Raw genomic sequence first — 12691 nt, 5'->3', positions numbered from 1 at the left:
CTCAGTGTAGTCTACTCTTGCTGACAGGAACTCTCCAGATCCTGAGGCAGGTGGCATTCTGGTCCAGCTGCTGCTGCTGGTGGTGGTGGTGGTATCAGAAGCTTTTTAAACTGCAGGTGGCAGGGTGATGCCACAGAACTAACACACCACTTTGAATCAAGCAAGTTGGCCATCTTTCCTTGAGAACCAGTTGAGGGCTCATCCACATTTCCATTTGCCTCTGCACTTTCCTGGGGAAAGTGTTTTATGCTGAATAGGAAGAAATGGCAATTGGTTTTTCCACAAAGAGCAGGTTTCCCAGGGGAAAACAGTGTAGCAAAGGCAGAACTGCTCAGACCTAGTAAGCATGCCTAGTAAGCACAGGACAAGCGGACATCCGGAGGTGGCACCATCGGTAATGGCGGACTCCCTCTGATCCGGAGGGACCAGCTCTGCGGGAATCGGGTCTGTTCTGCTGCGGCGAAGCGGGGACCCTCGAAAAAATAACAGGCGGGTGAAGCCTGTGACCGTGGGACTCAGCGGGCACCTTTTGCGCCCCCCCAACTTGCAAAGGAGCCCGATTACGGGTTCCGGAGCGGAGCGGGGAAGCGGCGCGGTGCTGTGAGTCAATTGCTTCTTCCGTGGAGCGAAGCCGCACAGCCGTTACCGGAGAGCGCTGCCTTTTTCGGGTGACAATTTGGCTACAAAACAACTATCCGTGAGTAGGCTAATTTGGAAAACAAAGGATTAAAGAAGTAATTTGATACCGAAGCAGAGAGGCATAAACCGGAAGTCTGCCTTCCGTTCTTTGTAAATAGAGTAAAGCAATGAACTTGTAAGCGAAAACCTTGAAAGACGTTTGAAAAGAACTATAATTCTAACATCAAACAAGCGAATCCCCCCCCCCTCCATAATTGCAGGAGAGGAGGGGGGAAAGGTCTGAACTGTATTTCCCTGCAAAAAGAGAGAAAGGGAAGCTAAAATCCACCACTTGAAACCTGGGAACGGGTTGCCAGTGAACAGTAAATGCCGTACTGTGAATGTGCTGTTGGTGAAAGTACTCTTTGACAGCTAACTCTGCAAGTGAGATACAAGTGAGATACAATATTTCTGGCTGGCTTCTCCTGGTCTTAAAGTAACTGGAAAACAACTGAAATTGAAACTGTCGTCTTTTTTGTGAATTGGGGGATTAAAAGAAAAAAGGTTAATTATTTTAAGGCAACAACTTTTGACTGCTACTGTGTCCCCCTAGAGGAAGTTTGAAATTGTTACAATAACAGCTGGGCCAGGGGAAGTTTCCACTTCAAAACAAATTCTGATCGTGGGGTTGACCTTGGGCCTTATTTAGAGTGTTATGGCAGATGGAAAGGAGAAAATAGATTTGCTTCAGGAAAAAACGACAAGGTCTGGTAGATCATTTCGTCCAGATGTTGGGCTGCAGCGAAGAGCATCAACATCTGGTCCTCCTGGATTACCAACAGGAGCTGCATTGGTACAATCTAAACCCAAAGGAATGGCATCCGAAGATGTTTTCGCTCAGGCATTAGGTAAAATTAATGAATCTTTGGAAAGAATAAGTAAACAAGTAGCTGAAGCATCAGGTAAAATTGATCAAAATACCACAAGTATTAACAATTTGGGACAGAAGGTAAATACTAATACAGAATCTATTGAGAAATTACTACAGGAATCTACCTCGACCCGAAAGATAGCTGAAGAAGCAAAGGAAATAGCAACTGCTGTAAAAGAGAAGATACCACCAATACATAAACAACTTGAAGACCACAGGTCAATATTGTCTATGATTGAATTGAAGGAGAAACAAACAAATTTGAGGATCAGGGCCATACCCGAAATTGAAAAAGACAATCTTACTGACTTTCTTACGCAGGAATTTTCAGACTTTTGGAACCCAGATTTGGAGAAGGGAAACTTTAAGATAGTGAGTGCTTTTAGGCTTGGAAGAGGAGGGAAGAAGAACAGGGTGAGAGACTGTTTGATCCAGTGGCGTAGCGTGGCTTGTCAGCACCCGGGGCAAGGCAAGTAATTTGCGCCCCCTAACCCGTGGATTTGCGCCCCCTAACCCTAACCCCCAGATGTTGCGCCCGGTGCGGCCGGCCCCCCTGCACCCCCCACGCTACACCACTGCTTCCTGGCAGTTTTATTCTCTTGGCAAACCGCTTTTGTAGCTGTCAAGCGGTTTATAAATTTTAGGATTTTTTTTTTTTAAAGGGCATTTTCAGAAAAAGCTGCTCGTGGCTCTCAGCTGTTCCCTCTCAGCTGCTCGCTCCTAGTTTGTGGGAGGGTGGATTTAAGGCGTGACGCGGGGGGGGGGTTGCGTGCGAAGAAGGGCAACCTCTCCCCACTCCACCGCTTTGCTCCACCCTGGCAGGCAGGCTGGCAGGCTGGCTACACGCGATGCGCTCGGAGAGGGCCTCCGGATCGTCCCCCGGGCTGGGCAAGGGCTCGTTCTCACGCAGCGGCTGTTGCGCAGCCTCGCCGCCGCCGCCGCCCTTGCTCCTTCGTGTGCGGGGAAAGGCCGCCAGCAGCCCTGGGAGCGCCTCCCTCCGCGCCTTCACACGCAGCTGTGCCAGCCCAGCAGGCGGCTCCCATCCTCCCCGAGCCCCGGCCGGGCTAGCGGGGGTTGTGAGCCACCTGCAGGGAGCCGGGGGTCCTAGCAGGCTCCCTCGGAAGGTGGAGCGGGGCCCTCCTTCGCTGGAGGTTGGATGGCCAGCTGCGAGGAATTCTTAGCAGGCTCGCTCCACCTCCTCCTCCTCCCGACTTTGCAAGGAATTAGCAGGCTCGCTCCACCTCCTCCTCCTCCCGACTTTGCAAGGAATTAGCAGGCTCGCTCCACCTCCTCCTCCTCCCGACTTTGCTGCTGCTGCAGCTCGGCTTTTTTCCTCTACCGACGGCACACTGTGCCTTGCTGCTGCTGCTGCGCAGCTTTTTTCCTCTACCAACGGCGCGCTGTGCCTTGGAGAGGTTCCCGCTTCCTTGAGGGGGGCCGGCCAAACGCGCCCCCCAAAATGTTGTGCCCGGTGCGGCTGGCACCCCTGGCACCCCCACGCTACGCCACTGGTTTGATCACCCTCCGAACAAAAGAGGAGAGAGATAAAATCTTGAGTCTGCACTTCCAGAAGACTTTGGAAATACATCAGTCAAAAGTGGAGATATTTAAGGACATTCTGAAATATCTTCTGGACCTTAGATCCAATTATCGAGATTTGGTCGCCCTGTTGAGAAGCAACAGAATCATTTTTAGGTGGGAATTCCCCCAAGGCCTATCCTTCAGTTACAAAGGGAGAAAGATAAAAATAAGATCAGAGGACGACAAAGAAAGATTTTTGAGAGACCACGGAGAAGACCTGCAGAAAGAAGTTGGAGAAGAGTTAAGAGCACTAGAAAGAGGAGGAATTTTAGACATACCAAGACTACCTCCTGAATTAAAAGACTGCCTGGAGAAGGTGATACCACCGATAGAACAGGAACAGGCACTTGGTGCAGTTGGAGGAGAAGTAAAGTAACTACATCATGGCTCTGCAACTATTAAGCTGGAACTGTAATGGTCTGAACTCCCCTCATAAAAGGAAAACTGTGTTTCACTTATTAAAAAAGCAACAATTGGACTTGATTTGTTTACAGGAAACACATGTAACAAGGCTACACAGGAAAGTATTGATCAATAAAAGACTGGACCAGGAGTTTATTTCTTCGGACAAGGTTAAAAAAAGAGGGGTAGTGATTTATGCAAAGGAGAGACTATTACCGAAATTTATCTTCAAAGATGACTGTCAGGGAACTGACATCGGAGCCAGAGGCAGAGGGAAGGCTCTCAAGTGATGCTGGAGAGGGACCCAGCAGGGAGAGAGGCAGCTCAGCTGGGGAAGGAAATCAGCGCAACACCAGGGATAAAGGGGGGTAGATGGGGGAATCGGCGAGAGGGCTCCAGGACTCTTCACTGGACACCAGCGGGGAGAGCACGGGTCCTCCACTACCCACACGCTCCCTGCGCAGAAGACTTCTGCGCAGGGAGAGTAGGAGGAGACTTGGCGTCAAACAGCTTTTATGCTGGAAAAGGTTTAAGAAACGCCCACTGACGGATTCTGCTAGTGACTGAGGCAGCCACGAAGTGAAGGGCTGTCCAGACAGGAAAGGTTTAACAAGCCAACTTAGCCAGGAGTGGCGGTAACTTACGCATGAGCAACCCATATTCATCACAATGACCAAGGAAGATATGTGGCAACTGAAATTCAAACACAAGGAGAGAAATTTTTGATAGTAGGAGTTTATGCACCAAATGAGGGGAAATCTGAATTCTTTAAAAAGTTGCATGAGACTTTGATGGACTATTTGGATTATAATGTGATTTTGATGGGAGACATGAACGGAGTGGTATCTACACATATGGACAAGGCACAAAGACAGGTAGTCACTAAAGATGGCAGACTACCAAAAACCTTTTTTGAGATGACAGACAACTTGGACTTAGTTGATATATGGAGAACAAAGAATCCCTTGGCCAGAGAGGGAACCTTCTTCTCTGAAGCCAAATTGACATGGACAAGAATTGACCAAATATGGGTTACTAGAGCAGTGTTTCCCAACCGGTGTGCCGCGGCACACTACTGTGCCGTGAGACACCGGCTGGTGTGCCGTGGGAGGGAGGCGGGCGAGTCGGGCGGCGAGAGGCGGCGGCGGCGAGGATCCACGTCGAGCCGGGGGCGGCTCCGCGGTGGTGGTGCCGAGCGGCGGGGCAGCGCGCGCAAAAGGGAGGAGCGCGAGACAGCGGAGGAGGAGGAGGCCGGCATGTCCGGGCAGCAGCAGCAACAGCAGCAGCAGCAACTCCCGGCGACGGCTCCTCCTCCGCCCGCTATCGCCGCCACCACCACAACAGCCGCCGCCGCCTCAGCTGCCGCTGTCCCTCAGTCCCTCGCTCTGCTGCCTCCTCCCACCCCGGCAAGGGGAAGGGAAAAAACGCTCACTTTTGTGCGTCCCCCCCCGGCGTGACGCTGTGCGCTGACGTCACGGGGCGGGGCTTTAATGGTGGTGTGCCGCGAGATTTTTTTCCGGTAAACAGGTGTGCCGTTGCCCAAAAACGTTTGGGAAACACTGTACTAGAGGAATGGCTCCAAAGACAAGAAAAGTGGAAATTTGCCCAAAAACTTGCTCCGACCATAATGCTGTGAAGATGGAGATGAAACTAACACCAACTGGCTCCTTCAGATGGATGAATGATACAGTGGTGCCCCGCAAGACGAATGCCTCGCAGGACGGAAAACTCGCTAGACGAAAGAGTTTTCCGTTTTGGAGGTGCTTCACAAAACGAATCTCCTATGGGCTTGCTTCGCAAGACGAAAATGTCTTGCGAGTTCCTGCGGGGTTTTTTTCCTCCCCCCCCTTTTCTAAGCCGCTAAGCCGCTTATCAGCTGATCCGATAAGCCGCTAAAAGCCGCTAATAGCGCTAATCCGCTAATCCGTCAATGGGCTTGCTTCGCAAGACGAAAAAACCGCTAGACGAAGAGAATCACAGAAAGGATTCTTTTGTCTTGCGAGGCACCACTGTACCTTACTCAGAGATGAAGAAGTGATTAAGAAGGCCCAAAAAACCTTGAGAGATTATTTTGAGATAAATATTGTCAGGGGTTCAGGAGCAGAGGCAAGGGCAAGGGAGGAAACAGAGAGCGAGGGGGAGGAGGCAGAAGAAAAGATGAGTGATGACGACGACCCGAGATCTCCGAGTCTTTCCAGTGAATCAGAAGATTCACAGAAAGGAGCACCAGTGGCCAGGGCAAGGGGGGAGCCTAGGGGGACACCCCAGGAAGAAAGGGCCAGAGGGGGCTCAGAGGGGAGCAGTTGGAAATCGGGACCAGCGTCACCAACAGAGAGCAGGGGAGAGGAAGGGCGCCAGGTATCAAGCGCTGGAAGCTCACAACAGGAGGGAGGGCACGAGTCAGGAGTGGCCACACCTCCATCGGGGAGCGAAGAAACGGTCAGACGGAAAGTGGAAGGTTGGGCGCGCGCGCCAAGTTTAAATGCACAGGAAGGTGGCGCAGTAAGCAGCCCGGAAAGGGAGCCAGGTCCTAAAGCCCGGCGCAAGGAGACAGGAGGGTCCGGGGGGTCAGCGTCAGAAGAATCCCGGAAGGAGGAGACCCCGGGGGGCAGAGGGACCCAGAGAAGAACAGTCAGGCGGAAAAGGTGGAGTAAGGCTAGGGTATTAAGTTGGTGTACAGGGGGCGGAGACTCAGACGGAGCTTCGCCGGTCTAACCCTTAAGACGTAGAGCTGCGCGCAGCTGCTTGAGAATGGAAACTGTAACTCAATAAAAGACTTTTACAAGTGACCGCTGGCTAGCATGATCCTCTGTGAGCTAGGATCTGGAAGCAGCTCTGACAAATATGAATACCAATGTGGAAAAAAGAGTAATCTGGGACGCAAGCAAAGCTGTTATGAGAGGGTCCTTGATACAACAGAACGTATTAAAGAAGAGAATCCAAAATGAGAAGAAGGATAAGATATTGGAGAAAATAAAAGAAAGTGAAAAGAAATCGAGAGCAAAACCAAAGTCACAAGAGATTTTGAGAGAAATAAAGTTACACCAAGTACAATACATGAAAATGATGAATCAGGAGATAGAATGGAAAACCAAACAAATGAGACAAAAGACATTTGAGTCGGCTAATAAATGTGGGAAATTGTTGGCTTGGCAAATGAAAAAAAGACAAAAATTAAATACGGTTACTAACTTAGAAGTGGAAGGAAGGAACATACAGAACCCAGCTGAGATTAGAAACTGTTTCCAGAGGTACTTTAAACAATTATATACACAAGGGCCACAGAAAGAAATTGATTTAGATCGATTTTTGAAAACAAATGGATTACAAAAAATCTCCCAGGAAAATAAATTAATGCTGAACTATAAAATAACCGAACAGGAGATAGAAGGTGCCATTCAGAAAATGCAACTAGGCAAATCTCCAGGACCGGATGGACTGACCTCTAAATATTACAGATCCTTAAAAGAATGGTTAGTACAACCTTCGAAGGAAGTCTGTAACAAAATAATGGGTGGGAAAAGGGCACTAGAGTCGTGGAAAGAAGCGTATATTACACTTATACCGAAAACAGAGACTGAAAAGACTCAGCTTAAGAACTACCGCCCTATATCGTTACTTAATGTGGATTACAAAATCTTTGCAGATATTTTGGCTAAAAGACGAAAAAAGGTGTTAATGGAAGAGATCCATAAAGACCAAGCAGGCTTTCTCCCGGGTAGACATTTGTCTGACAATGTGAGAAATATAATCAACATTTTAGAAAAATTACAAGTGAACATAAATACTAAGGCAGTTTTGATATTTGTGGACGTGGAGAAAGCCTTTGACAATATTTCTTGGAGTTTTATGAAGAAGAACCTACAGGAGATGGGGGTAGGCCAAGGCTTTGAAAACGGTATAAGTACAATTTATTCAGAACAAAAGCCCAAACTAATTGTAAATAACGTGGTGACGGAAGAATTTAAGATAGAAAAAGGGACACAACAAGGTTGCCCAATCTCCCCATTGCTTTTTATATTGGTCCTGGAGGTTCTGCTGAATATGATTAGAAGGGACCAATTGGTTAAAGGTGTACAAGTCGGAGCTAAACAGTACAAATTGAGAGCATTTGCAGATGATTTAGTATTGACATTACAGGAGCCAGAATCTAGTACTAAAAGGGTTTTGGAACTGATTCAAGAATTTGGTCAGGCTGCAGGATTTAAACTGAATAAGTTAAAAACTAAGGTTTTAGAGAAAAATCTAACACTGATTGAGAGAGAGAGGTTTCAGAATGAGACAGGTTTAACAGTGGTTAAGAAAGTGAAATACCTGGGGATTAACATGACAGCAAAAAATGGGAACTTATTCAAAGACAATTACGAAAAACGTTGGGCTGAAGTGAAAAAAGATTTAGAAATTTGGTCAAATTTGAAGCTTTAACTGCTAGGCCGTATTGCTGCGATAAAAATGAATGTATTGCCTAGAATGTTGTTTCTGTTTCAAACTTTGCAAATTTTGGACAAAATGGACTGTTTCAAGAAGTGGCAGAGAGATATCTCTAGATTTGTCTGGCAGGGCAAGAAGCCTAGAATAAAATTTAAAATATTAACGGATGCAAAGGAAAGAGGTGGATTTGCCCTGCCAGACCTTAAACTTTATTATGAATCAGCAGCTTTTTGCTGGCTGAAGGAATGGCTGCTTCTTGAAAACAGACATTTTGGATTTAGAAGGTTTTAATAATGTATTTGGATGGCATGCATATTTGTGGTACGACAAGGTCAAAGCACATAAAGCATTAAAAAACCATATTGTCAGGAAAGCATTGTTTAATGTCTGGATAAGATATAAGGACTTATTGGAAAATAAAACCCCAAGGTGGCTGTCACCGATGGAAGCGAAAGCTCAGAAAAAGCTCAATATGGAGGTCAAATGGCCGAAATATTGGGAAATTTTGGAACAAGAGGGAGATAGACTGAAATTGCAGAGTTTTGAGAAATTAAAAAACAAAGTGCGAGACTGGCTTCATTTTTATCAGATAATGGAGGCATATAATTTGGACAAGAAAATTGGCTTCCAGGTGGAAAAATCGAAATTAGAAACAGAATTGCTAGAACCCAAAACTAAGATTTTGTCAAAGATGTATAACTTGCTGTTGAAATGGAATACACAGGATGAAACGGTGAAATCTGCTATGATTAAATGGGCACAAGATGTCGGACATAACATAATGATGGCTGACTGGGAACAGTTATGGACCACAGGTATGAAGTTTACGGCATGCAATGCCTTAAGAGAGAATATTATGAAAATGATATACAGGTGGTACATGACCCCAGTCAAGCTTGCAAAAATCTACCATTTGCCCGATAATAAATGTTGGAAATGTAAGGAAACTGAAGGTACATTCTTTCACCTTTGGTGGACGTGCCCAAAGATTAAGGCTTTCTGGGAAATGATATATAATGAACTGAAAAAGGTATTTAAATATACCTTCCTGAAGAAACCAGAGGCCTTTCTCCTGGGCATAGTCGGCCAATTGGTGCCAAAGAAGGACAGAACTTTCTTTATGTATGCCACAACAGCAGCAAGAATACTTATTGCAAAGTATTGGAAGACACAAGATCTACCCACTCTGGAAGAATGGCAGATGAAACTGATGGATTATATGGAATTGGCGGAAATGACTGGCAGAATCCGGGACCAGGGAGAAGAGTCGGTGAAAGAAGATTGGAAGAAATTTAAAGACTATTTACAGAAATATTGCAAAATTAATGAATGTTAGAATGATGTCAGAATGAAGTTAAGTGGTTTAAGCAGCAATGTTTTAAAGGTGTATGAAAAATGGATTATTAACAGGTGAGAACTCAAAGTTATATTACATTAAGTTAAAGGATTAAGATAAAAACAAAGAGGGAAAGAAATTGCTGAATTAATTAACTAACTGAACTGGAATACAAAAAAGGGAGGTGTGAGGAGGTCAGGGAAGCAAGGATATGAATATATGATATGGAAAGATTGATGGTGTTTTTTAAAAAAATGATTTTTATCTTTTTCTGTATTTTGTATTTTTCTTTTTTCTTTTATTTTTCTTTTTGTGTTTTTTTCTAATCTTTTTATTTATGTACTTTTTTTCCTTTGAAAACTTAATAAATATCATTAAAAAAAAAAAGCACAGGACAAGCAGACAACCCCACAGACCCAGACTTCCTAGGCATGTGGACAAGCCTGAGTAGATTGTATATACACCTCCTAAAGATACAACCAGTTTTATACACGGTTGGTATCGAAGTCATCTGCATCCAGAAAAAGTAACATTCTATATCAAACCATGTCCATGGGTGGCTGGAATTTTTCACTTCTTTCTCAGTATTCAGAGACACTTTCAGTCTCTTCATGGGCCAACTACCCTTCACAAGAGTGACAGTGCAAGCAAGTAGAGGTCAGAGGAGTCCCCCAACTTGGTCCCCTTCAGGCCTTGATGGGCCAAAACTTCAAATCCTCCCTGGCCATTGGCCACGCTAACTGAGGCAGATGGGACGACAGCCATGTCTGGAGAGCACAATGTTAGGGAAGGCTGGCTTGGGCACTCGTGTCTCAAGACTTCAACGGAGAAACACGCAGGTCATCAAAGAAGAAAGATTACTCCCAGCAATGTGAAACACACACTTTGAATCAGCAGGACCACAAATGTTGCCCACCTAGAAAATTGCTACACATATCCAGACATTCTTGAGCTTTGGTTTTCAAAGGAAGAACCAGAGGGCAGGAGCCTTGTACTAATAATGCTCAGACTTACCCACTTGGATTTCATTCTTTGCCTCTTCACAACTGTGCCCAGTATAGGGAGATGGGCAGTGACAAAAACCCTCAACAAGCACTCCACCATTAAGGCACCCGAGAGGGACAACTGTGGTGGAAGAGGCTGAGGAAGAGGAAGAGAACAGAACAGAACATTAACAATATTTAAGAACAAGCCGATAAAAGAGCCCTCATATCAGGATCCAACAATATATATGCTGTAAAGCGGTGATTTCTAAGAAGTGTCCAGTGAGGGTTCAAGAGAAATACAAATGATAGAATCAATTAGATTTCATCAGAAAACCAAAAAGTGTTGCCTAAACTGCTTGCTGAAAACAACAAAGCCTCTATGGGTGCGTGAAGTTCAGTCAGGAAGAGGTCTCAGCCAAGAGGGAGTTCCACAGAATTGGGCCACAATTCTGAATACACAGCTCATTGGGGGGTGACCTGTATCCCAGAGTCATGGGGCACCAGAAAGAGCCACTGCCACAAAGACGGGAGTGATCTAACAGGAATATAACGCATCAAACAGTATTGAAGAAATCCTAGACTCAAGTTGTTAAAGGCCTTGTAAATAAATACAATAACTTTGGAGTTGGCCCAGTATGGGCAGCATATGTAAACTGTTAAGCACTGGAATACTGTACTGTGAGATAAACATCATTTCCAAATGAATACACAGATACCTACCAGACAAACTTGTAAGCTGTGAATTAGTCGGTGTGTGTACATGAGTAGTGGTGGAAGGGGAAGATGCCTTGCTGGTGGAAAATGACAGTGTTGACTGAGAAGACAGGTGCTTTGTGGATGGTTGTTCAGTTGTGGAAGAACTAGCCACCACTGTGTACTCAGATGAGGTTACTTGTGGTGAAGTCCGCTTCAGGTGCTCAGTGGGTGTGACAGTGCTTGTGGATATGCTGGGTGCAGTTGTCTCAGTAGGCTCAGGACTGGGTATAGAAGGGGTGTTGGAGGGAGTAGGTGTTGTAGCCTCACTAGTTGTGATTGGAGATTCAGAAAACACCTCACTGGAGGAGGGAAAGAAGGTTATCTGAGAAGACATCTCTGTTGTGGATGGGTGTTCAGTGGTGGAAGAATTAGAAACCACTGTATAGTCAGATGAAGTCCCTTGTGCTGTAGTCTGCTTCAGGTGTTCAGCGGGTGTGTTTGTTCTTGTGGATAGGCTGGGTGCAGTTGTCTCAGTAGGCTCAGGACTGGGTGTAGAAGCGGTCTGGGAGGGAATAGGTGTTGTAATCTCACTTGTTGTAACTGTAGTTTCAGTACTATGCTCCCTGGAGGAGGTAGTGAATGTGGACTGAGAAGACACCTCTGTTGTGGATGGTTGTTCAGTGGTGGAAGAACTAGACTTCACTGTGTACTCAGATGAGGTACCGTGTGGTGTAGTCTGCTTCAGGTGTTCAGCGGGTGTGGATAGGCTGGTTGCAGTTGTCTCAGTAGGCTCAGGACTGGGTGTAGAAGGGTTCTGGGAGGGAGTAGGTGTTGTAATCTCACTTGTTGTAACTGTAGTTTCAGTACTATGCTCCCTGGAGGAGGTAGTGAATGTGGACTGAGAAGACACCTCTGTTGTGGATGGTTGTTCAGTGGTGGAAGAACTAGGCATCACTGTGTACTCAGATGAGGTCCCTTGTGGTGTAGTCTGCTTCAGGTGTTCAGCGGGTGTGTTTGTTCTTGTGGATAGGCTGGGTGCAGTTGTCTCAGTAGGCTCAGGACTGGGTGTAGAAGCGGTCTGGGAGGGAATAGGTGTTGTAATCTCACTTGTTGTAACTGTAGTTTCAGTACTATGCTCCCTGGAGGAGGTAGTGAATGTGGACTGAGAAGACACCTCTGTTGTGGATGGTTGTTCAGTGGTGGAAGAACTAGACTTCACTGTGTACTCAGATGAGGTACCGTGTGGTGTAGTCTGCTTCAGGTGTTCAGCGGGTGTGGATAGGCTGGTTGCAGTTGTCTCAGTAGGCTCAGGATTGGGTGTAGAAGGGTTCTGGGAGGGAGTAGGTGTTGTAATCTCACTTGTTGTAACTGTAGTTTCAGTACTATGCTCCCTGGAGGAGGTAGTGAATGTGGACTGAGAAGACACCTCTGTTGTGGATGGTTGTTCAGTGGTGGAAGAACTAGGCATCACTGTGTACTCAGATGAGGTCCCGTGTGGTGTAGTCGGCTTCAGGTGCTCAGCGGGTGTGTTTGTTCTTGTTGATAGGCTGGGTGCAGTTGTCTCAGTAGGCTCAGGACTGGGTGTAGAAGCGGTCTTGGAGGGAATAGGTGTTGTAATCTCACTTGTTGTAACTGTAGTTTCAGTACTATGCTCCCTGGAGGAGGTAGTGAATGTGGACTGAGAAGACACCTCTGTTGTGGATGGTTGTT

At 46.3% G+C, this 12691-nt stretch overlaps 2 protein-coding genes across 2 annotated transcripts in view; one reads left to right on the top strand and one right to left on the bottom strand.

The window, feature by feature from the left end:
- Positions 1-11375, bottom strand: part of LOC310692059 (uncharacterized protein) — a gene marked incomplete at its 5' end in the record, with an annotated part of 38089 nt that extends 26714 nt beyond the window's left edge. The window contains 2 exons of the mRNA XM_083472499.1: positions 10314-10439; positions 11006-11375. Coding sequence (XP_083328625.1) covers positions 10314-10439; positions 11006-11375 — 496 coding nt within the window. The remainder of the gene's footprint in view (positions 1-10313; positions 10440-11005) is intronic.
- ACHE (acetylcholinesterase (Yt blood group)) overlaps positions 1-12691 on the top strand; it is a 146958-nt gene that overhangs the window by 29110 nt on the left and 105157 nt on the right. The window lies entirely within an intron of this gene.

The sequence above is a fragment of the Podarcis liolepis genome (genome assembly GCF_965112155.1).
Source record: "Podarcis liolepis genome assembly, chromosome: 13".
In the NCBI taxonomy this organism is placed as follows: Eukaryota; Metazoa; Chordata; class Lepidosauria; order Squamata; family Lacertidae; genus Podarcis; species Podarcis liolepis.
This window is presented reverse-complemented; position numbering and strand designations above follow the sequence as displayed.